Source organism: Dermochelys coriacea, chromosome 2 (assembly GCF_009764565.3).
Source record: "Dermochelys coriacea isolate rDerCor1 chromosome 2, rDerCor1.pri.v4, whole genome shotgun sequence".
Taxonomy (NCBI): Eukaryota; Metazoa; Chordata; order Testudines; family Dermochelyidae; genus Dermochelys; species Dermochelys coriacea.
This window is the reverse complement of record NC_050069.1, coordinates 168,860,772-168,886,671: the sequence shown is the minus strand read 5'-3', so window position 1 is coordinate 168,886,671 and position 25,900 is coordinate 168,860,772. Positions and strand designations below refer to the sequence as shown.

Below are 25,900 nucleotides of genomic sequence, written 5' to 3'. Positions count from 1 at the left end.
CCACACACAAATCAACACAGCCACACCCATACAACTGCAGAACCAGTACACACAATGACCCCCGAACTTAACTCTAAAACCTACAATGTCTGTTCAGTCAGTGTGAAGCCATGGAAACAGCTGCAAGCATGGCAGAGAGCTTGTTTTGTTTAGAATATCACCGCATTCAGTTGTCACTGGGATTCTCAGTTTGTAAACCTCCAATTTTTTAAATTTCTCAGCCATATCTGGCTTTTTTACAAAGGTGACTTTACAAATTACACCCATGTGATAGCTTGAACTTTCAGCTACTAGTAATGTAAATAACTGTACTCAGCAAAAAGTAAGTGACATTTGGCTTCATTGCCCCCGACAGCATTCTCTCTATTCTGGCTTCTTTGAATTGTTGCTGTGGTGGCTATTGCCTGAGAAGCCCTGAGACAGCTGTTTTCTCCAAGTGGGTTAGCTGCCTGAATGGCTTTCAGATTATTCATATATACTTAGAAATAAAGGCAGCTGGAAAAACTTTTCATAGAGAAGAGAAGAATTACATTTTTGAACTTAAATCCAATTTATTTAGATTTTCCTAAGATGAAGAATGAGCTGTTTTCTAGCTGAGAAACTGAGATCTCCACTTCATTTGTAATTTAAGGAAATCTATGGTTGCATACAATTTGTTTCCTGTTTTCCGATGAAATGCATATAAAATGAGAATCAAAATTAACTATGAAAATATGAGAGTCTGCCTTGATCACAGTCTGAGCACAAGACTACAGAATAAGTATGGAAAAATAGCTTTTTAGTTTTCTCCTGTCCATAATCAAGTAAGGTTTTTAGAGCTTCAGGAAGCACTTCAGTGAATTATGCCTTGGCTTTCAGCTGCAATGTGATTGTTTGTTGAAATTCAAGACAAATAAAAAATGAATAATAAAAATCAAAAGCAGTAGGGTTTTGCCTACCTCTGCACTTTTTTTCCCCTGTCCTACTATTTGTAATTGTTTAGGCTTCTCTTTTTTTCCGTTTTATGTTCCTGTTATGTATTGTTTTTCCATCTGCTGTTCATAATGTACATAACCATATCAAACTGTGTTTTTGTGGTACTCTCTGTGTAGGGTCAGGAGGATTAGATTTTTATCAGCAAATTTTAATATATGTTGTTTTCACCATACACACACACATACCAATGAAAAAATATTTCCATCAATACTAATCAAAATTTACAGATAGGCAAAGTAAGAAAAATACTGATTGATTGAGATCTTATTAGTGTTTGATTTTAAGGCTATTTATTTTGTATATTTTGAGCTGTGATGTTGACAGTTTGTGTTTTAACTGTTATAAAGCTTTAACTTTTTGAATCTCAATGTCTACTGTCATTAAATAATTATTGTCTGACCCCCTCATTGAGTGACCCTGCATAATTTCTCACAACTGTCAAAATTTAAATTGATAAAAATTAAAATAATGCTTAAAACATAATTTTGTGCAATTGAACATTTAAATTGATAAAAATAAAAAAAATACTCACAATGCTGGTAATGGAGATAGAGGAAGGCAACAATAAGATGGATTCATTGCACCTAAGAATATTACTTTGAAATATAAGGCACAAACAAATTCCTTAGAAAAACTGAGCCTCAATTTTTCAATACTTGATAGTGTAGGAGAATGACTGACTGATTCTAAACAACTAGAATTTACAACTCCCAGGTCTGGGTAAAAGACATCACGGCATAAAACTAGTATTCATGTAAATTCTCTTCATTTTGACAACAGTATCTCCCATCTCTTCATCTTTTTAAGCCCCAACTCTTCAAGGGTCATTTTGTCCACAGTGAAATAACCCCATCATCTTACTTGTTACCAGATGCTGGAATCATAGAATATCAGGGTTGGAAGGGACCTCAGGAGATCATCTAGTCCAACCCCCTAATCCATCACCTTAGGTGAAATCCTGGCCCCACTGAAGTCATTGAAAGTTTTTCCATTTACTGGGGGACCAGGATTTCACCCCTGGTCTTTCCAGTTCAGAATCAGTACAAAAGCTCCATGTTAGACTTAGGTGTCCTCCATAAAATAGAGGTGCAGGGAAAATGATCAAGTTCCCCAGACTCGACAAATATTCATCTCTCCTCTTCCTCCTCTCCTCACCACCTCTCATTGTATCTTGTCTTTCACTGGCCTCCTAATTAGTACATGCTCAATCATTTCACATTTTTATTGCACTCATCTTCACTCATTTCATATCACATCTGCATAGACTACCTGCAACCTCCATAATAAACATGTATTTAGAAGAATGAGCTGCATTTGTTTTGGAAGTGTTTCAATTATATTTTCATATGAGTGTTACAATGCAAAAATAAAATGTATTGTAAGGGTTGCAACCTAGTTGCAATTACTAATATTATTTATTATTTTGTACTTTAACAGTTTATATATAGTCTTCTTGTAATGATCAGATCCAACTTAATACAGTATGGCTCTGTGCCCAGTAGGATACAGCTAATTTATATAGCAATATACTTCACTTCTAATCATCCAGTCTTGAAGCTTTTGTAATAATATGATAGCAGTGATTATATCTATATCTTCTGGTGGGTTGGAATGTCACGGTAACTCTGACTTTCAACCAGCTACATAAGATATTTTAGTAGATAAAAATACGTTCAAATATAATTTTGATTCTAATAATCTAAAGAATACACAAAGAAGATTTTAAAAATTCTTAGAAGTGACCTTTAAATACTGGGCTTGTGCCATTTTTAGCTTATTTATGATGTATAAAGGAAGCTTAAAAGAATGTTTTAAAACATTATTTCTGTGTTTTTTAACCTTAGAACTATTGGAAAAATCAGGTTTGGTCTTCTCTATTATTGTTGAAGGACCTCTGAGAGGTTTGGGGGATATTTGTTTTGACTTCAACACCTTAATTGAAGGGGCAAGGGTATCGAACCTTTAACAAAGACTTTCTTTAACTTTACTTGCTAATTAACATTTTTGGATAAAGATGTTAAAACATACAAACAGTTTTAAACAGTCCGATTAAGATTCCTGCCTCTCTTTAATTACTCATTGTTTACTATCTTGGCTCTTTTGATGTGACCATTTCATTAGGTCTCCAAGTATCAAAGAATATTCCATGCTAGACTGAACCTGAATTTGCAGTGTAAATAAACAAGCAGAATTTAAAACCACCACCTTTCAGGCCTTCCTTGTACATAATTAAGAAAAGAGGGCAAAATGTCAGTTTTGAGGCCACCTTCAGTGTATCTGTTATTTGGAATTTTTTACCTCAGAATAATATAGTACAATGGATTTATTACTGTCTGGGAGACCTTGTTTCTTAACCAAATGGACTGTGGTTCTTAAACCAGGGATGAAACCTGACCCCACTGAAATCAAAGGGAGCTTTGCTATTGACTTCAGTGGGACCAGGATTTTACTTTAGAGTTGTTTTATTTCTTCCATGCAGTGGACAGAGTCGTGATGAGAACCTTTTGACTGCTAAATTTTAATTTGGCAGCTTAGTTTTATTTAGAAATGTACTACAACACTTTTTTGTCAGAGAGAAATGCTTATGGCTCAGCAGATTTATTAGTGGTGTCACTTAAAAGCCCACTAATATAACTAGTGGTAAATAAATAAGGTTTCCTTATTTTCTTCAGTTTTATCATTTACTTCCCTAAACTTACTGCTAGAAATACTGTACCTTGAATTGTGCAAATACTGAAGATATTTAGAGCTACCAAAGTAATCCCTTTTTCTGATGTCCCCTGATCATGCATATTTCTTTAATCATAACATTGTTCTTAAATTAGGTTTTCTTTAACACAGGTAAAGCTTCCTGCTATAAACCCCAAATACCCAAACCGAATACAACCCTCTACTGCAAATAAGGAATTCCACGGGGTAAATAGGCTTTACTTTCCACCTATGTAAGTAGCACACACATTGTATTAACTAAGGCCCTGATTCTGAAAACATTTTAACTTTACTCACCTATATAAATATTTGTAGGATCAGGACTTATATTTGTAATGGGCCTGAGCTACCTTGACTCTCAGGCTACCACATGTACTATCTGAAATATTAAAATGGTTTTATAAGTAACTTAAGTCATGTTTAATTTTTAGGATATACCATTAAATGTAACTACAAAGTTGAAAAAGTAAGCACACATAAGTCAGTACATTCAAAACTTTTAGGTTCCTACAATGATGTTTATTGTGTACATCCAGTACTTTCTTGTTGTGTTTTTAAAACAGAAGACTTTTTTAAAATAGTGTTTGTTTTTGGTTCTCAATGCAATGCAGTGAATGGACCATAATGTCCATTATCACTATTTGTATTAAAGTAGTGCACAAAGAATACAGTTAAGATTGAGACTGATGTTTGGTCTGGGTTCTGTGTAGACACATTAAGTTATCATCTTCGCTTGAAGAGTTTACCATCTAATTTAAGACAAGAAATAAGTGGTGTAACAAACTATAGGAGGGAGAACCAGGGTAACTGATAGGAACATGCGATTACATCATTTAGCTATGTGTATAATTAGATGGTATCAAGTTGTTAAAAGAATATTTACTTTAATTATTATAAAATATAAAGGAATAAATGTATAGTCCCAATATGTTTTATAATATATGCTTAATAATTTGAACAAAACATTATGTATATGTTTAACAGCAAAAATGGGAATAGAAAATGCCACATTTATGTAACTTTGGGTATTTCTACACAGCATTTTAGAGTGAGTTGCCTGTCCTGGGTTGGTAGACATGTTAATGGGACTCAGGCTAGCCCCTCCAAAAACAATTGTCTAGACAGCGCTTTGACGTTGCAGCTCAGACTGAAGCCTATGCTCTGAAGCCTACCCCTCTCCGTAGGCTTCACAGCTTGAACTGCAATTTAAAAGCACTGTCTGCACAGCAATTTTTAGAGTGCTAGTATGAGCCCTGCTAGCCCAAGTCTGTCGACCCAGGCTGGGAGGCTCGCACCAAAATGTGTGTAGATATACCCTTAACATTGCTTAGGATTCTAGTTTTTGAACTTAATGACTTTTTTATTTGCTTTACTTCTCCATTTCTGACATGAATTACCCTTTTCATCTTACTTTACCATTCTGCTACAGGGCCAAATCTTGCAACCCTCAATCACACAAATCTCTCGTTAATTGCGTTTTGTTGAATGAGGACTACAAAATTTCTCTCTTAATTATGATAAAAAACCAATGGTTATTTATGATTGATTATGCAAACCTTATGACATTATTTTATAAGAAGCATGTTAAATTCATATTATGCTAATTAATCCCTGGGAAAATAAATAATATGAATGACATTTCTGTTTTTGTTATTTACTTGCATATAAAAGAACTTGGTATAAGATACCACTCTCTTTTCTGTAAAATAAAACTGTTGCTGCCAATTCTTTCTTATGTTTTATTTCTGAACTCTTGTCTGATTATATATTTGTATTTTATTCATTTATTTATTTATTTTTGTATAGGCCTGGTCAGAAAAACAACGAACCAGTAAACTTCAGCAAACTGATTAGCAATGGTTACAGGGATGATTGGATTCAACAGCGTAATGACTGGGAGAAAAAGATTCAGCAAACCTCAAAAAATAATGAACAGCCTGAAGGTGAAGTGTATTGTGACTATTTTTTTTCTTTAATTTAGCAGTTATCTAAATTTAGTAACCAATATTAGCTCCATCAGCTCAGACATCTTACTTTTGAATATGATTACATTGACTTTATTATTTTGCTCTAACTAATCCAATACGGGCTTAATTTAAAAAATATATGTGACTTTAATTGTAGGGGCAAAGTTGTCAGTGGCTTTGTATATCTTTTAAGTTGTGAAAGTATGCTTTGGTTTTGTCTTGTGGCTAAATTCTGCTTGTTTTATTTATCTAAGAGATTGAAGAGACAGATCCAATCACATGCTTAAAGTTAAGCAAATGTTTAAATATTCTTCTTGATCCTGGCTTAGGTACATAGAACTTGGCTCTTAGTTCTTTACTGAAATCTCCATCCTAAACACAGCAAAAACCAACAGTATGATAGGTAGATCATTATGCAAAAACTAATTCCTGTCTGCTTTTGAGTATGGAGGTTTAGAAGAAACACTGTTAGGGTGAAAAAATCCAACAGCAACAAATAAAACACAGCTATGCAGTGCTCATGCTTTAGAATCTCACTTTGTCATGCATGCACTGTTCCATAAAACTACAAATATATAGCATTATTATTTGTGTATCTGACTGTTTTTAAAGTGAGCAACATCCACAAGCAACGACTGACTTCAAGAAATCTTCTATTAATAATTAGATGGTAATCTTAAAGCTACATATTCACTGACACACAACCATTATTAATTGATACTAAATACAGAAATATAGTTTGGACCACCAGACTTTTACAGTTCATTTCCATTTCATGTAACCTTTTCCCCCCTCTTCCCCCAAGTTGGCAAGACTCCCTGCCACCCTACTAGCTGTTTACAACATATCTCTAGCCCAGGAGTGGGCAAACTTTTTGGCCTGAGGGCCACATCGGGTTGCAAAACTATATGGAGGGCCGGGTAGGGAAGGCTGTGCCTCCCCAAACAGCCTGGCCCCTGCCCCCTATCTGCCCCTCCCACTTCCCGCCCGCTGCCTGCCCCCTTCAAAATCCCTGACCCATCCAACCCCGCTCCTTGTTCCCTGACTGCCCCCTCCCATGACCCCGACTCCTAACTGCTCCCTGGGACCCTCCCCCGCTCCCCATCCCCTGACTGCCCCCCCCGAACCAACCGCCTCCTGTTCCCCATCTTCTGACCGCCCACCCCCCCGAACCTCCGCCCCATCAAACCACCCAGTCTCCTGACTGCCCCCTGGGACTCTCTGCCCCTAATCCAACCCCCCGGTTCCCCCTACCATGCCGTTCAGAACAGCATGTCTGACCATCGCATTGCCCAGCCAGAGCCAGACACGCTGCCGCGCAGCCCCGCCTCCCAGAGCACTGCCCGCGCAGCGGCGTAACTTGCAGGGAGGGGCCAGGGCTAGCCTCCTTGGCCAGGAGCTCGGGGGCTGGGCAGGATGGTCCCCTGGGCCAGATGCGGCCCGTGGGCTTTAGTTTGCCCACCTCTGCTCTAGTCAGTGCTTCTGCCTTTGTTCACTTCTGAAGCATAGCAAATGTTTTGTTTGTACTTCTGCTTCATGAAACTGTGCAACTGCTATTTCGTATAGTAAATTTGAATACTTAAATACATTTATTTCAAAGGTGTCCTCCATTTGTTCCTCTAACTTTTTACATTGTTATCTTTAGTTTAGAAACATTTGTTTTTTTGGGTAACATATGCCTTGAGCCAAATCTAAAAATGTGGGCAATATGTTCTTGATTTTGAATAACAACATGGTTCTCTATAGTATGCTTGTATGCATACTATGTTAGTATATGCATACATGCACACTGTAGAGAGCTATGTGTATTATTAAACTGTGATTATAAAATGTACTCACTCAGAAAATTTCACTCAAAATAATATACATATTGATCTTAACCATGGTGCAAATCATAGAATCATAGAATATGAGGGTTGGAAGGGTCCTCAGGAGGTCATCTAGTCCAGCCCCCTGCTCAAAGCAGGACCAATCCCCAACTAAATCATCCCAGCCAGGGCTTTGTCAAGCCTGACCTTAAAAACTTCTAAGGAAGGAGATTCCACCACCTCCCTAGATAACTCATTCCAGTGCTTCACCACCCTCCCTGTGAAAATGTTTTTCCTAATATCCAACCTAAACCTCCTTTACTGCAACTTGAGACCATTACTCCTTGTTCTCTCATCTGCTACCACTGAGAACAGTCTAGATCCATCCTCTTCGGAACCCCCTTTCAGGTGTTGAAAGCAGCTATCAAATCCCCCCTCATTCTTCTCTTCCGCAGACTAAACAATCCCAGTTCCCTCAGCCTCTCCTCTCCTCGTAAGTCATGTGTTCCAGTCCCTTAATCATTTTTGTTGCCCTCCGCTGGACGTTTTCCAATTTTTCCACATCCCTCTTGTAGTGTGGGGCCCAAAACTTTACACAGTACTCCAGATGAGGCCTCACCAATGTCAAATAGAGGGGAACGATCATGTCTCTTGATCTGCTGGCAATGCCTCTACTTATACATCCCAAAATGCCATTAGCCTTCTTGGCAACAATGGCACACTGTTGACTCATATCCAGCTTCTCGTTTCTGCAGAACTGCTGTCTAGCCATTCAGTCCCTAGTCTGTAGTGGTGCATGGGATTCTTTCGTCCTAAGTGCAGGACTCTGCACTTGTCCTTGTTGAACCTCATCAAATTTCTTTTGGCCCAATCCTCTAATTTGTCTAGGTCCCTCTGTATCCGATCCCCACCCTCCAGCATATCTACCTCTCCTCCCAGTTTAGTGTCATCTGCAAACTTGCTGAGGGTGCAATCCACTCCATCCTCCAGATCATTAAAGAAGATATTGAACAAAACCGGCTCGAGGACCGACTGCCAACTAGACATGGAGCCATTGATCACTACCCGTTGAGCCTGACAATCTAGCCAGCCTTCTATCCAGCTTATAGTCCATTCATCCAGCCCATACTTCTTTAACTTGCTGGCAAGAATACTGTGGGAGACTGTGTCAAAAGCTTTGTTAAAGTCAAGGAACAACACGTCTACTACTTTCCCCTCATCCACAGAGCCAGTAACTATAAATAGGTTTAGAGGCAGGTAATTGATTTAGGTTGGTTTAAGAATTTTAAAACTTGCTTAATTAGTTTTTTTATACACTATCTGTTAATTTTATTATTATGGCATCTTTAGTAAAGTGTTCTTTCTGCATTATTTCTTGCAGAGTCTCTTCTTCCAAGTGAGTACCAGAAGAAAATAGAAAAGAAGCAGAAAGCTAAAAAATATACATTGTCATTCAAAAGAAAAACTGTTGCAAAAATAAAGGATGAACCCAGATCTCAATCTGGACCTGAAATAGGTGCCCCACCTAAGAAGTCACTCTTCAAACTCAACATGTATGCCATCCCACTCCCTATCCCCACAAAACCCATTGCTGTTTTTAGAGAATTAAAGTCTTCATTAATCAACGAAGCAACCTAAAAACTTTTCCCTAACACAAACATTTAATGTTTTTATTACTCTTGGTTTTGGATTTTACTTAACGCATAACACTTCTTCTTCCTGAATTTTTCAACTATTGGGATCTCTATATGTGGAAATTTAAGATACCGCATTATTAAATTTCCAATTTAATTTTTTCAGTAGAAGCAGATTTGTGTGTGACCCTAGGAAGGAGCATCTCAGGAAATGAAGGAAAGGCACATACATTGAGTCTCAGAGCATGCATGTTTTTAATTTTTAATGTTTGTTTTACTGTAGTGCATCTGAAACTGAGGCAGGTTAGGTGGGTAGCTTAACCTGCCAAGCTCTGATTCAAGGTATGTGTGACTAGATGTTGCCTCAATGAGTTAGGAATTTCAGGGTAATGACTAGTTGTTGTTTGATTCTCTCACTTTTTCATTTTATTTTTTATTTTTTAATTAATTTATATAGCGTGACTTCAAATAGAATTTAAATATCAACCATAAAAGAAAATGAAGTGACAGACATATTACGAAGAATGGTGAAAAGTCAATAACTTTTACAGTGTGTGTGCGTGTATATATGTGTGACAGATTTCTAATGACTTGAGATGCCTTTTCTAGCTGTAATTAGATAGTTAAGGTGAGATCATGCTTGTTTTTCCTCCCAGTAGAGTCCTCCCACACCTGTACAGTCTCAGATATAGTCTCTCTTGCAATATGCAAAGGAGATGGGCTAGTTAGTACTGGCAGCAGGTCTGACTGACCTCACATGAGTTGTATCTTTGGACAACCTTGATCTTGCCCCCTTCATGCTGATAGGACTGCATTGGGAGGACTGTTTGCAGTATCTTCTTCCACTCCCCTCTACTCCCACACTTTTTCAAAGGCTTAGTTCTGCCAGTCAGTGGTGCTGAAGCAGTACATCTCTTCCCACTTCACAACAAGGCTCAGGCTTGGCAACGTCATAATTTAGAACTTCGGATACTACCACTATAATTGCTGGGCACATTTACTGGGTGCCAGTTAGGTTAATGGCTACAGCACCATCCTTAAATTGTAACAGTCCCAAAGTACTAACTTCATAAACTGACAGATCCATGTAAATACCTACCACATTGACTGGTGTTATGTAAATTGCCAGAAAGTATCTAGATTTTGGAGTTCCATGGTGTGTGAGAGAGATGGCAAGTTGTTGGTGATGTAGTTAGCCAATTGGTATTGTGTCAAATTGTTCAGGATCTTGTTTTGAGTTATGTGCAGTGACAGTGAGAATGAAGTGTTTTTAATTTGCAACTTTAAATTGAGTAACAACTATGCAAAGAAATATCTAAAAGGGCACAGGTGTTGAAATTTCCCTAGATTGTGATCATGTAAATCTCCCACATGAAACATAACCCATTCCATATCATCTAAGATTAGTTATAAAGGGAGGACAAACTGTTTTGTTGCATGGTATTAAGCTATTAAAGTTCACATATTGCTGTCTTACTTCTCAATTTGGTATTCCACATAATAATCAGTTGGAAAATTATATGGGATACAAATGTTCGGACGATTATTTCTACTTTTGTATTTAGCACTTACTTTTTCCCCTTTGGTACCTTTTTCTATCTATCCTTACCTCCTCTACCCCAAACTTTTTTTCCCCTGTCTTTTATTTTTTATCTTGTTCCCTGCCTCCTCTTGTTACAGTTAGCAACAGTAGTATTATGAGTGAGCTTTGTATATAGAAATGGGGCTGGAGGGTTACAAATGTAGAGCTCTTCTGCAATAAAGGGACTTTCACTGAGTAGGATTGTAAATTTACATTTAAATCAAGTTATAAATTTTGCCCCTTCCTTAATGGGTATGGAGTGTCACAAATGGAGCACTGCTACTGTGATTCTGCTGAACAGTTGAATATCAGAATATGGGGGCCCCTCACAGAGAGTACACATTTCCACAGGAAATGGAGTTCAGCTCTGCTTGGGCTCCCTTCATGTTTTCATGGGTAGAGGTAGTTTAGGAGCATCGTACAGCTGAAGTGACGGATCTACAGCTAGGCATCTCCACTGGCCATTGACTTCCGCATAGGCACTAGGGTCTGTCCACACAGAACTGGCAGAATCAGGGTCTTAGTTAGTTTCTCTCTGCAGCTGGCTTCATGTGTGGAGCATTGCTATATTTGAGGCTGTTTTGCCACTTTTCCACCACACAGGATGCATACAAGTGAGCAATGGATAAGGAAGCGTTACAGGGCATTGATTCTTGGTCAGAGAGCAGCAATGCATTGCAAACTTCACATGTAGCATTGTCTTTCCTCCCGGTCACTTACAAATATAGAAGTATTAGACTTTGTAGGTATTTTTTGCAAGTGAAAGGTTAGTATTTGGCCACATTGTTTTATTGTCAGAAGTTGTCATCAAGTCTCTCATTTTTTTGTATTGCAGGTTCAGAGACATCCCAGCCCGAATTGACTCCAACAGACAACAAGTAAAAGCTGCAGCTTCAGAGATGTAATAAATATATTAATATTTTAAAAAGAGCATCAAGAACACTAAAGCATGATATGGCTTATGACACAGGCTCCTAAGTTTATAGGTTGATATTTGTTAATTATATATATCTAACCATTGTAGTTAAATTCATCCCTGGTGCAACTTAATTTATTTCAGTAGCTTTACACCAGAGATGAAATTAGTTCAGTGCTTCACTCCAGCAAGTTCTACAGTGTAGACAATAGCTACTGCAGTATACATCTAGGTCTGGTTTTAATGTCATGTCAGCATACAAAATTGAAGCCTTTATTATCACTGGTTCCACCAGACTAGTACTACACCATTACCATCAATTTGCCTTTCACTAAGGTTTTGTCTACACACAAATACTGTGCCAGTATAGTTAAAGTAGTACAATCCCCTGTACTCTGGACACAGTTATGCCATTAAAGGAAGGGGAAGTATACTGATGTAAACGTGTCTACACTAAAGATTGTACTGGTATAACTACTTCCAACTGACAAGTTATACTGGTACAAAAACTCTTAGACCAGGTTTACGGCTTTCTTACAGCACTGCGGCGCTCCATAAGAGCTGCTACATAAGAATTGCTTGATCAGTGGCATTGCTGCAGGAACAGGACCAACTCAGCAGATTCTGTAGCATCATGTATCATAGTTTTGCATGTTTTGCATCACTGGAAGTGGTTCAACAGCATAAACAATGAGACTGATCTGAGCAATGCATGCTATCTGCACTTAAAGCCTTTAAAGTCTTAATAATTTTGTATGTCTTGTAATTTTGACTGGGTCAACAAAATTCTATTTAATGCTAGAATTCTGTGTTGGTTCATATTAAGCAAAAAAAAGTTATATTTTTTGAAATAACAATGCATATTAATGGTAAAGATGTTATTCTGAAAGCAGGGACGTATTAATAATTTTCAGTACTGCATTTTCACATTTACTTTTGTCTGTTTGAATTAGGGTTTGTCCCTTGAATCCCATAAACCATGCAAACATTGAATCTGTTTCAGTAGATTCCACTAGAGAATGGACATAATTTTAGATTTGGTTCATTAAGAAATTTCTTTTTATACTTGGGAAAAAAAACCCAAAAATTGTTATTACAATTGAAATGTTTATTTGGTTATTTCCTTTTCAGAATATATTCACCATTCATTGTACATCTGTTAATCCAAAATTAAAAGTTTTAAGTCCTATTACCAAAAAAGCATCTATTTGAATACAGTGTTTTCTGAATTAGTTTGCATTGATTTAGCAATACTTTTAAATTAATTTGGTAAGAAAATTGGTTAGACACTATTATGAAAGTGGGCCTATTATTAATTCAAAACCAAAAAATTTAGGGAGTAATCCTGACCTTATTGAAGACAATGGGAGTTTTGCCATTCACGTCAATGGGATCAAGACTTCACTTGTCATTTCAAACACCGGTTCAGGTTTCTAAGAAATGGCAAACATTGTACTTATCACATTATTTACAAAACCCAACTGCTTAAATAAATCTTATAATGTTTGCAAATAAGCATTCTTATTAAGCATAAAGAAATGCATGAATTTTCCCAAGAGATTTAACTATTTGAAAAGGTAGTAACAAGCTATTTCTCAGAAAGAGGAAGACAAAGAATGTCAGCTGAAAGTCAGAATTTCAAATTCAAGGCAATTTCTTTGCGACCTGTAAATCAAAAATAGTTGACACATTTTCTTCCTGCTTTGCAGAATTCTTTTGCCTTAAGAGTAAATGTGGAAACTTTGGGCCCAAACACATCCCCAAAATTATAGGGATGCTAAAATAAGACTTTATAATGAAAGTTTGTTACAACCTGAATCATGCAGAGGCTACTGCCTCTCCATAATGATTCATGTCTTTGGGAGAAAGGGAATTTGTGTGGGAAATTGTTTACATATAGCAGGCAGATTGTGGACAGTTCTGTATCAGGATTTCAAAAAGGTAATATAATAAGGTATATATTTTGTATAAGAGCTCCTGCTTTATAATGGACAGATGGTATGGTCAATTACAAAATGCCATACTTCTTGTAGAACCTACCTGTAGCTCCACAAAGCATTCAGGAGAATAAGTACTCTATGTAGCTTTATAAAAAATCTTGTAGAACCATACACTCGTATAAATTTCTCCAAGCCACACCGTGGGAATTCAGCATTTGTCAGCTGAAACAGCATTGTAATCTGTATGCCTGCTGACAGGTTTACATCTATTGTTAGTGTCTGAAAGGAATGACTAGCTTACAGTACAATAGACAATTCTAGTTGTACATTTCTAACAATGATGACCTATGATCATAAGATCAATGTCATTCATAAAAGCCTCGAGAATACTTATATTACTTAAATTGTAAGAAGTAATATTGCCATCTTAATCTCCTCTTTTTCACTGTAAAAGAAACCCCTCCTGTGTTAAGTGGAATGTTCTTCAGTGCTCACTGTCATGGGTTTTAGTGATGGAAAACAAGAGGAAGAGGGAATGAGAGTCAGAAAAGGGAGGAAGTGGAAATAATTCTTCAAATGTAAGCAGTCCATCTATAGGATGGCTATGAGCAAAGTCCACTTTTAAATCCTTTATATTTTTGCTTATTAATGTTGTGGGGGTTTTGTACTCCTATGTACTATTGTGATTTGTGACCTAAATACTTAAGATAGATATTGAACTTCTTTCAGTTTGTTTGACAGGGCACTAACAGCCTGTTTAATTTCCTTTCAAGGAGTTCCCTTCAAGAACATATATAGTGGAATTGAGTAAATAATGAGTGGGAAACAACTTATTTGAATCTTTTCTTAGAAAAATGTTCTGAAATTAATCAAATTGTTTGTAGCCTCTGATACAGACTTAAAGGTACATGCACTGCCAAAAAAAATCTATCGTTTAAGGGAACTGCTAAAGAGAGTATGGTAATCTATTTAATACTGTTGACTTGGACAGGGGAATTATAAGCAAAGCAAAAGAGTCTGATTAGGCCTTTCTTTTCTGTATTGCTCTTTCTGTTTCATACCTGTAATATTTCTTCCCCCCCTCCTCACACAACTCTATCCAAAATTTCCCCAAAAAATCTAGGCTTGGGTACATAAATCCGCTTCCTTGCAATTTACCCCTCTGGTAGGATTCTTACCTAACAATTTTGTGTAGTGATTCTAGCAGGGGAATGGAAATCAGGCTTCACCAGTCTGTTCCTGACTTGGCCACTGAATCCCTCTGACCTCACTCTGTCCTATTTAACTCACTTAAAAGCAGTTACATCAGGAGCTCTCAAACTTTTTCAGTGTGTAGACTACATTTGAGTAGAGAGAATGTAAATAGGAGGGTATAAAACAATTGTTTAACATCCGTGTAGCCAGGGCTGAATTAACTTTTGGTGGGCCCGGAGCCAAACATATTTGTAGGTGGTCATGGGGCAGGGGAGCGGGATGGTCAGTCTTCAGCGTGAAGAGCAGGCTGGGGGCAATGAGGCACAGCGTGGCGGGAGCAGCCCTGCTCTGCACAGCCCAGCAGGAAGGCACTGTTTACGAACCTGCAACTGCCAGATGCACACTGGCCTGCCCAGCCCTGTGCTGCCAGCATGCTCCTTCCCCTTGAGGGCAGACCCACATCATACCGCCTCCCTGCCCAGTGCCCCACCCTTATACCCAGCACCCCCTTGCCCAGAGACCTCCACCACAGATCTCTATGCCCAACCCCCACCCCGCCCAGAGACCTCCCCTGCTGGCCTCCCACCACAACTGCACAGCACCGTGCACACCACACCACTTGCCCAGCGCCCCCAGCCCATAGACCTCCCCATTGCCCACCACCTTCCTCACAGTCCCACCATCACAGTTGCACAGCACCCCATATTCCTGAGGGGATTCTGCACCAAAAAATTAAAAATTCTGCGCACAATATTTTAAAATTCTGCAAATGTTATTTGTCAAAAAATACATGTGGATGCTCCAACATGGCAGTGGGGAGCACAGGCCACTGGTTGCATGGAGGTGGGAGATTACCCTGCAGCCTCACCCCACCCCAGGACAGGGACTCGGCAGTGAGGCTTCACCTGACCCTGACACAGTGCAATGGCCAGGCTTGTTCCAGAAACACCCTGAGGCCCTGTCCCCTTGTGCCAGGCGTACCAGGTGTGAGTGAGCAGGCTCAGCCTGGCAGCAGGATCCAAGTATCATAGAATATCAGGGTTGGAAGGGTCCTCAGGAGGTCATCTAGTCCAACCCCCTGCTCAAAGCAGGACCAATCCCCAACTAAATTATCCCAGCCAGGGCTTTGTCAAGCCTGACCTTAAAAACCTCTAAGAAAAAGATTCCACCACCTCCCTAGATAACCCATTCCAGTGCTTCACCACCCTCCTAGTGAAAATTTTTTCCTAATATCCAACCTAGATCTCCCCCACTGAAACTTGAGACCACTACTCCTTGTTCTGTCATTTGGTACCACTGAGAACAGTCTAGATCCATCCTCTTTGGAATCCCCTTTCAGGTAGTTGAAAACAGCTATCAAATTCCTCCTCATTCTTTTCTTCCGCAGACTAAACAATTCCAGTTCCGTCACCCTCTCCTCATAAGTCATGTGTTCCAGTCCCTTAATCATTTTTGTTGCCCTCCGCTGGATTTTTTCCAATTTTTCCACATCCTTCTTGTAGTGTGGGGCTCAAAACTGGACACAGTACTTCAGATGAGGCCTCATCAATGTCGAATAGAGGGGAACGATCATGTCCCTCGATCTGCTGGCAATACCCCTACTTATACATCCCAAAATGCCATTAGCCTTCTTGGCAACAAGGGCACACTGTTGACTCATATCCAGCTTCTCGTCCACTATAACCCCTAGGTCCTTTTCTGCAAAACTGCTGCCTAGCCATTCGGTCCCTAGTCTGTAGTGGTGCATGGGATTCTTCCGTCCTAAGTGCAGGATTCTGCACTTGTCCTTGTTGAACCTCATCAGATTTCTTTTGACCCAATCCTCTAAGTACAGAGGGACTTTTTTTTGGAATTTAAGCAATCACGTGGGTCATATGGGGTTTACAAATGGAATTAACTTCAATAAGAGACTGCTTGGCAGTAGCTTGCTTCCCATCCACAACTCTGAGGGGGCACTTAAGGAAGCTAAGAAGCTTCCATATCTTCAGTATGTCTTTCCTGAGGGAGGCTGTTGGGTCCCTGATTCCTTAGTCCTGAGCTGTGATATTTACAAAGAAGCCCAATAGTGGTGGTCAATTTCCTTTAGCCTAGGTCTATACCACAGCTTGGAGCACGCCTCCCAGCCCAAGTAGATAGACTCATGCTAGCAGTGCTCGAGTCAACACACTAAAAATATCAGCAGGGAGGCTACTGAGAGCTATAGTCACCCCAAAATTTGCTTTAACCCCTCCATTGCCACCCTGTAGCAGCTGCTGTTCTGCAGCTGCCCAACCGGGTGCCCACCTCCAGCAGCAGCAGAGAAGTATGCCTGGGCGGGAGGCTGGGGTGCCCAAGAGCAGCCCACAGCTTGTGTCCCCGCCTGCCAGGGTGCATCGCCCAGGGTGGGTGGTGGGTCCAGGATTCCCCACAGTGGCCTGGACTGACCCACTCTGGCCCAGGCTACTGGGCCCTCCCCCCATGATTGCTGCTGCCCGAGGGCTTTGCTGGCCCTGGACCCAGGTCCCCCTACCTAGGCAGGTCTTATCAGCTGCGAGCAGTCAGCGCCCTGTGTTGCCTCACTCCAGCTTCCAGCCTCCAACTGGGCAGAGGGAGGGGCCCTGGGTGGGATGAGGTCTCATGGTGTGGGGAGTGCAGTCCCCCCTGAATTTTCTGTCTGGCCCATCTCAGCCCCTGGTGCCACCCTGAATATCCAAGTGGATATTGTGACTCCAGCTGCAGCTTGTTCCCTGTAGGCTTGAGAACCCAAGCCCCAAGGTCCATACTGCTATTTTGAATGGGCTAGCTCAAGCCAAGCCCCACAAGTGCAAGTCAGTCTATGTGGAGGCGGGGGAGAGGGAGAGGCTTACTCTCTGGTTCAGTGTAGACATACCCTGGAGTGATTTAGGTATGCCTGTGACTAACTTGGTTCTTAATAAGACAGGAAGGAAGCAAAATGTGGAGACGGAGCCATCGGAATTTTTTTCTTCTCACCCACTTTCCTGCTGTGCCAATCAATTAATAAGAGATATATGTTTAGGGAAATCCCGAGCTTCCTGTCTGCAAGAACCCACGTATTAAAGGAAATGATTCTGGAGTAATGCCAATGGTAAGTGAGCAAGAACCATGCAATGAAATAAAATCCATTCTACAAAAATCTTATTTGTAGAGAGGCTCAACTGCATTCCTCATTGTTCCATTTTCCCAAATATCAAATCTGACATCCATGTCATATGCAACCTATTTATAGATATTTTTATGGTGCATGCGGAGTGCCTGAATGCTTATCTAAACATATGCCTGAGAACTGAAAATGTGGTTCTGTGGTGACATGCAACACAACATTGCTTGGAAATTAAGCAGTTCACCATTTTAAAGGGAAAAACTGATCCTCACCCCACTCCAGTTATTTCCAAATCTGATATGTATGTCTTTTAAACAACCCATTCTCCTGCGATACGTGGGTCAATATGGATTAAGATTGCTAATGTTTTAAATTCTCCTGGTTCGCTTCCTTTGTTTCCTATTAATAACACTTCCACTTTTTTGTCTAAGCAGGGAGGGACGTTAAGCTTCAAGATCAAACTTGGTATTACATAACTATATCACTTAATTTGCAATAATAAAGCCTTAACAATTGTATAAAAACATAACACTAATGATTTGCCTAAGTCGTCTTATCTATTAATCACACAATATTTGTAGTAGAATAACGAAACAGTATCAAATTCTCTCACTAAGCTATTTTGCTCTTTCAAAACAGCAATGTGAAAGGTCCATTAGGTAATATTTATATTTTGTTCAGAAATTCATAGAGACCCAATAATTGTGCTCATGTGGCTTAAGAAAATTTTGGGTATGGCATAAGGAAAAAATGGCTAGGTTTTAGAAGGAATCAACTCAGAGGATACCTGAACACATGGCTACTTTTCATTATGCAGATGGTAAGGAACAACACCTTTCTAGAACTTTTCTCCTTATTCAATTCCTATTGGTTCCCATTTGTTTGGTATTATGATATCATATACACATTGTTGGTAAAATTCTCGCCCTGAGTGTGCTAACCTCTTAATCATAGAACTTAGGTCATTTCACCTATCATCCTGGTGCTAATACAGGATTCCACCTGGCAGTACATCCTGTAATGCTTGTCTAGTCTAGTTTTAAATATATTTGCACATCTTTACCATACTGGGTTACACTTTTGCAATAAAGTTTGCATATAAACTCCCTGTACACACCCTGCACATATGAAACGCATACCATGCACACCATTGTTTCCTACACCCAATCCCAAAGGCCCTTAGGCACCTAAGGCTTATGCTCTATTGCAGTCCACAAAACTCCTGGAGAAACTGTAGGCACCTAAACTCACTCGGTACCTAAGTCTTCAGTCTAGATGTTCCCTCAGTACCTAAGGTTCTGCCTGTGGACACATACACTTCTGCCTCCCTCTAGGGAATCAGCTACCTATCTCCTGCATGGGCCCCAGACCAATTCACAAACTGGGAGAAGGCATGTGTTTGGCTGCCTACATCACATGTGGGGACCTATCCAGTGGGTAAATACAGAAGCTGCCTACCAGATTGGATCTCATTCAAAATCTAATTGGAGGAGGAGATGGTAGCATGCCTACTTTTTAACTTTTAGCCTAGTGGTTAGAGTAGTATTTGCCAAACAGTGAGTCCCAACCCACCAGTGAGTCACAAGGAAGTTCTAGATGGGTTGTCAGGCTGGACTGACCCATCACTGGGTCCTGGCCTAGGCAAACATACGTTTGTCGTAGCCTGATGCAAAGTGAAGGCCCCTTGGGATGGGGGACAGGATGTTGGAGAGTAGTTCCAGCACTTACCCCAGGGGATGGGGCCTGGTTCCCTGCTTTAGGAATTGCAACCTTGTGCAGGTCACAGCACCACTCAGGTTTGGACCAGCCACCCCTCTATCATGAAGGTGCCAGGCCAAACCTGAGTGGTGCTGTGACCCTATGCACTAAGTCACAGCACTACTCACTCAGAGTTGGCCTAACCACCGCTTTGTTATGGTGGAGGTTGGCTGGCCCAAGTCTACATGACGCTACAAGGCCATGCACCAGGTTACAGGCCTCTCTGATCAGCATTTCCCATCGGCTAGATTAGGCAGCTTCCTTCCAAGCATGCTGGCTTTTGTGGATTGTTTTCCTATCTCTCCCCATTCATTGCACAGGGAACCTGAGCACCTAACACAGGTATTGTGAACTGCAGTGCTTTTGTGACTTTTCTCGGTGCCTAGGAGGTGCTGTGATGTTCAGTGTTGCACTGACTAAGTCCCTTTGTGGCTCAAGGTCATACTGTTTAGACACATGCTAGCACATATGCCATCAAATCTAGTTTATTCACGGTTTGCAAATTTTAGAAAGACAGTGACAGGTATCTTACACTCATTTCATACACATACATGCTGACTGAGAGCCTGATCCCATTGAAAATATTGGTTACATGGCAAATCCCTTAATGACTTCAAAGGGACCTGAATTTGTACTATTGTATACACATCCTGTGCACATTTGCACAGTACACAGACATCTGCACATCCCGTTAAACATAAAATGATGCAGTGTAGTAGCCACGTCTGCCCCAGCATACTAGAGAGACAAGCTGGGGGCTGTAATATCTTTTACTGGATCAATAACAGAAGTTGGTCCAATAAAAGATATTACCTCCCCCACCTTGTCCGAAACAAAAGTAAACACACATCCCATTGCGGGCACACAGAGACAGTCACATACATCCTGTTCCCCCCCCCCCCCCACAGATAAACGTCCTAGTATACACAAATACACACAATTTGTTACACCCGTGTGATTGAATATGTAGTGGGGTATATAGTTTTAAACACACACTTATGTACACTTGTAATCACACACACACACACTTCCTGTTGCACAATAAATTGAACATAGACCCATCTTATCACACACGCAATGAACACTCCCAAGTCCACCCCGACACACACACTGTCAGTTACCCCCAGCGCAAACATTGTTACCCCCCGTTGCAGCACGCACACGGAATGAAACACACAACTGTGGGGCTTTACCCGCACGTCACACACGCATCCTGACACCTCCAGGCTGAAACCCCTCCACGCCCTGTCACCCTCACACGTCACCGGCCCGGCTTTTCTAGTGTCGCTCAGCCCGACCCGCCTCTCCCCAGACGCCGCCGCCGCGCCGTGCGTTGTCCCACGGCGGCAGGCCGCTGACGGGGGCGGGGGGGGAACAGCCCGCCCGGCGGCGGGGACGCGGGGAGACCAGAGGCCCCCCCCCCGCCGGTACCGGCCCGCAGCAGGTGAGCGCGGGGCACGGACGAAAGCCCCTCTCCGCCCGGCTCGGGCGGCGAGAGGGGGCCAGGCGGAGCCGCTGCCGCAGCGCTGGGGCGGGGCCACGTGCCCTTCCTTCCCCGGGCCCAGGAGGAGCCCGAGCGGCGGCGCGGCTGGGCGGTGCCAGGCAGGGGGCACTGAGGACATAGAGCAAGGTGCTGGCTTGCGGCGCTCGGTTTCCTGGAAGCGGAGCGAGCGAGGGGGTGCAAAGGGTCCGTGCCGTTGCTACGGGCGCGCCGCTCGCCCGCTTCCTGCCGCTCCCCGGTCCCGGAGCTTGGTCCAGCGGCAGCCGCAGCCAGCTCGGCCAGAGACCGGACTCCGCTGCTTTCTTTCCCAGCTTGGAAGCCGGTGCAAGAGCTCGTGCCATTCAGATCCCGCTGGAGCCGGGCAGCCGCTGGCGCTCAGCTTCTCCTGCCGCGCAAGGTAGGTCACAGCGGATGCAACTGCAGCCAAGCAATGCTCTCCTTTGACTGTGCACAGAGCTGCCTAGTGTGTCGATTGCTATTGTGCCCAGTATACATCATTCCTAGTTAAAAATCCGCTACTGGAAGCCCCTTGTGGGAACTGGGATTTCCTTTCTTTGTCCCCTTGCTGATGAGGAAATAGAAAAGGAGGACTTGTGGCACCTTAGAGACTAACAAATTTATTAGAGCATAAGCTTTCGTGAGCTACAGCTCACTTCAGTGAGCTGTAGCTCACGAAAGCTTATGCTCTAATAAATTTGTTAGTCTCTAAGGTGCCACAAGTCCTCCTTTTCTTTTTGCGAATACAGACTAACACGGCTGCTACTCTGAAACCCGATGAGGAAATGAATCTTAAAACCGACAGCACTGTACTGTTCTTTTATGAAACGCCAGAATTTTTGCTGGTGCTGGTAGAGAGCTTTATGGGGTCAGATGTTTGGCCAGGGAGGTAGTTTTTCTTTGGAGCAAATTATACCCATGTTTCACAATTAGACTAACAGATCAGCTAGGGGTTCCTCATGTGAAGAAACCCATACTGAACTGTCATTATCTGAGTGATATATAAGTAGGCATACAATATGAATGGAAAGCCTATTGCAGAAGTGCTATATAATGGAAGCAGTCACTTAAGGCTGAGGGAAAATATGCTCACACTGAAAATTGAGGGCTTAACCAACTCCTGTTAATGTCAGCAGGATTCATTCCAACGAATTTAATAGGAGATAGATCAGAACCTGAGAGTTAGCTCCTATTTAAAAAAAAAAACTGATAAGACGTTAATCAAAGAAAGCCACAGTAAAAATTATGGGCTTTGCATAGTTGTAAAATATTAATCATCAGATCTGAACACTGATTAAAATAGGGAATCTACTTCTAGGTTTGAAATTTGCACCTGTTTTGTACTATATACTGTGTACCTTCTTCAGAAAACAATAATTTCTTAACACCTACCTAATGTAAATTGTATCATTGAAAAGGAAGATTGTTAAAATAGTTTCCATGGCTATTTTAAATGGAAATTTTTCTTTTAAGTAATATTTTCTATTTTAGTAGATTGTATTAATGTATGCATCTAGCGATCTATAACACACTAGCGTATTGAAGTGAATATTGATTCCATGAGTAAAGAGGATTAAAGATCCAAAATTAAAAGTCCTGAAAATAATTTAAATAGCTGTAAATTTACTTCAAAAATCATGTATTTATTCGTCAGTTTAGGCACTAAACAGAGTGTGAAAGACTTCTTCTCCATCTGGGATCAAATGTAGTCTAGATACATAAGTGTAATATATTAGTTATATAGTTATACATTCTTATTATTGGAAATAATACCATTCCAGTTCTCTCACATACTTGGATCAATAATTGCCTAAGAAGTGTAGCATGATTTTATGCAAATATTAACCCATTTAACAATTATATCTTCCTCTATTAAGCACTTTGAATGATGCCTGACTATAATCACAGAGGCAAGTCCATGAGGTTGGATCACTGTAAGTGGTGATGAAATTTGACCCAGTACTTTTATAGTTTACTGCAATGTCGCTATACATTTTAATATAGTTTCTTTTGATAAAGCTGATTACCCTAAATAAAGGAAAAACCCTTCCTCTAAGCATCAACACATTCCCAATACTCAATAATTTGTTATGAGCGGGGTGAAACTTGTTATAAGTTGAGTTAAAACCCCAGTTAACATAACTGTGAACATAAGCTCCCGCCTAAAACAACCTGCCCTGTGTGAACCTGCCCAGGAACTTTTGTCTGAATATTTTTATGTGGGTAGAGAGAGATAACACACAAAGTGAGGACAGATGTGTGTGTGTGTGTGTCTAGAGATCACATAGAAACTGAGGACAGCTCATCTTAAGAGATCACTCTCGTTACAGTGTGTACAGTAACACCCATTGTTTCATGTTCTCTATGTATATAAATCTCCCCACTGTATTTTCCTCTGAATGCATCTGATGAAGTGAGCTGTAGCTCACCAAAGCTTATGCTCAAATAAATTTGTTAGTCTCTAAGGTGCCACAAGTACTCCTTTTCTTTTTGCAAATACAGACTAACACGGCTGCTACTCTGAAACCAGTACATCTGTGTCGTTGTAAGGTCCATAGTGTAGACATAGCCTAAGAAATTGCCCCTTTTGTTCTTGGTTCCTTCTGTATTCAGAGACATAGGGACTTTGCTCATTCCTTGTAAGTAAACAGGCTGCATCAAGAAAAATACTAGACTCAATCAATTTTTGCTTCCAACTGGAACATCCCCAGGGCCCCAAACTTTTAACTAGCCACTGGGGTCAAAAAGGGGCAACACACTTCTCTTTTCCCACATGTAAATATTCAGGATTTTTTCATCAGATCTTCTGTGTTTCTTTCTCGGAAAAAAATTATTTTGTAATTTTGTTACAAAATCTGACTCTTTCCTTCTATTGCAGTTATTAGGTTGAGTGTTTCTTTAAGGAAGAGATTTGACTCAATAGTGTTCACCTCCCATTTATTTGTGTACTTATTTGGGCTCAGCAATGATGCAAAACTTCCTTTACGAAATTTTATAATTTGTCTTAGTCATACAGAATGTGTCAATTCTATTTTGCATAAGAATAACAAAAAATGTCTTTGTGTAGTTCAAGTTTTGATGCAGAGATATTTAATCCACTGGAATCAGCTGTAAAATTGTCCATTTTAATTTTGGGTAAATGCATTTTTAAAAAATCTAATGGTCAGATGCTCACATTTTTGAAATTTCACCATTTTTGAAGGGGCTGTATTATGTGTAGACCTTCTTATTAATGTATTTATTTATTTTTTAGAGTTAAGATTAATGACTATATAGACTAGATGCAACATCTGCATTACAATTAATTAAACTAATTTTAAAATGGGACTAAGCAGTGTGTAAAATTCAGCATACATGTAGATCTTTGGAGGATCAGGGCCTTATTTTGTCACTGATGTACCATACGCTGTTTTCTTCCTTCAGGTCTAACTGTATAGAATGGCACCTGGTATAACAGCTGAGAAGAAGACTGAGGATGAACAGTCGTCAAAGTAAGAACCAAAACTAATTTCAGTATCTACTTTGAAGGTATATAAATGTACCACTTTTAACTCCTCCCAAATAGCATGTTTTTCATTTCACAACCTAATGTTTTAAATAGTAAAACTCTACAGAACAGATGTGGACTGTGGCCAGGTCTAAGCTCAAAACTTTCACTGCTATTGTAATATCAGTTAGGCATGTGATTTCTTTCCAACATTTTTGTCCTGGGAAAAGCCTTAGTGTGGACTCAGTTATACTGGCAAAAAAGTAAGTTGGAAGGCATAGTTTTATTTAGTTAAGACACCAGCTGTGTCTAAATTAGAAGGGTTTGCCAGAATAACTATACCAATATAATGATAGGTTTCAGAGTAGCAACCGTATTAGTCTGTATCCACAAAAAGAAAAGGAGTACTTGTGGCACCTGAGAGACTAACAAATTTATTTGAGCATAAGCTTTCGTGAGCTACAATGAAGTGAGTTGTAGCTCACGAAAGCTGATGCTCAAATAAATTTGTTAGTCTCTCAGGTGCCACAAGTCCTCTTTTTCTTTATACCATTATACTTATACTGGAAAATCGAGTGTAGACTGTGCATGAAACCCTGGCTCAACTGAAGTAAATGGGAGCTTTACCATTGACTTGAATGGTGCCAGAATTTCATCCCATGTATTTTGGAATTTTGAACGAATATTTCAATCCAATTATCTTATTCTTTCTTTAGATTTATGTTGGTATAAGAAACTGAGTGTCAAAGATTAATGGTTAGCCCTCAGATATTTTTTGTTTACTTAGCTGGCACCTAAAATGTAGGAGGCACTTCACACAGATGCAAGAGGAAAAGTTCTCTGCTCTGAAGAGCTTACCATGCAATGCTTCAATGCTGCAAAAACTTTACTATCTTAAACTCATGGTACTACTTGTTATAGTAAAGTTAATCACATACATAAGTCTTTGCAAGATTGGAGCCCAAGGCCCTAGGTGTCTGTGAGTGCAGGGATCCATCTGTATGCATCTGATTAAAGGGTGTGGCCCAATAAGGACAAAATGCAGACAGAAGGAGGGAGGGACACAGTATTAAAGCCAATCATGAAGACAGTGATGTTGGAACATGCCTTGTGAATTTGACAATATTTGTGGATTTATATATATATTTTTCAAAACTATTTAAATAAGTGGTATTATATTATTGTTAACAGTGTGATTAATCTCGTGATTAATTTTATTAATCACGATTATTACGGGATTAATCCCACTGTTAAATTATAATAGAATACCATTTATTTTTGAATATTTTCTACATTTTCAGATATATTGATTTCAATTACAACACGTGCCAA

The 25,900-nt window shown here is 40.2% G+C and overlaps 2 protein-coding genes across 6 annotated transcripts in view; both read left to right on the top strand.

Annotated features, from left to right (window-relative positions):
* C2H7orf57 (chromosome 2 C7orf57 homolog) overlaps positions 1 to 12,807 on the top strand; it is a 37,455-nt gene extending 24,648 nt beyond the window's left edge. Inside the window, exons 6-9 of one of the 4 annotated variants that reach the window (XM_038391176.2) lie at positions 3,817 to 3,917; positions 5,491 to 5,627; positions 8,841 to 9,012; positions 11,511 to 12,807. In XM_038391176.2, the coding sequence (XP_038247104.1) occupies positions 3,817 to 3,917; positions 5,491 to 5,627; positions 8,841 to 9,012; positions 11,511 to 11,580 (480 nt within the window). In that variant the 3' untranslated portion in view covers positions 11,581 to 12,807. The remainder of the gene's footprint in view (positions 1 to 3,816; positions 3,918 to 5,490; positions 5,628 to 8,840; positions 9,013 to 11,510) is intronic. The other 3 variants (XM_043508658.1, XM_043508657.1, XM_038391178.2) reach the window with 3 other exon arrangements.
* An 8,142-nt stretch (positions 12,808 to 20,949) lies between these two features.
* Positions 20,950 to 25,900, top strand: part of UPP1 (uridine phosphorylase 1) — a 45,275-nt gene continuing 40,324 nt past the window's right edge. For both annotated transcript variants that reach the window (XR_006279164.1, XM_038391932.2), the window contains exons 1-2: positions 20,950 to 21,481; positions 24,505 to 24,572. Coding sequence is in view for 1 of the 2 variants with exons in the window: in XM_038391932.2 (XP_038247860.1) it covers positions 24,520 to 24,572 (53 nt within the window). In the remaining variant the exon portion in view is untranslated. The remainder of the gene's footprint in view (positions 21,482 to 24,504; positions 24,573 to 25,900) is intronic.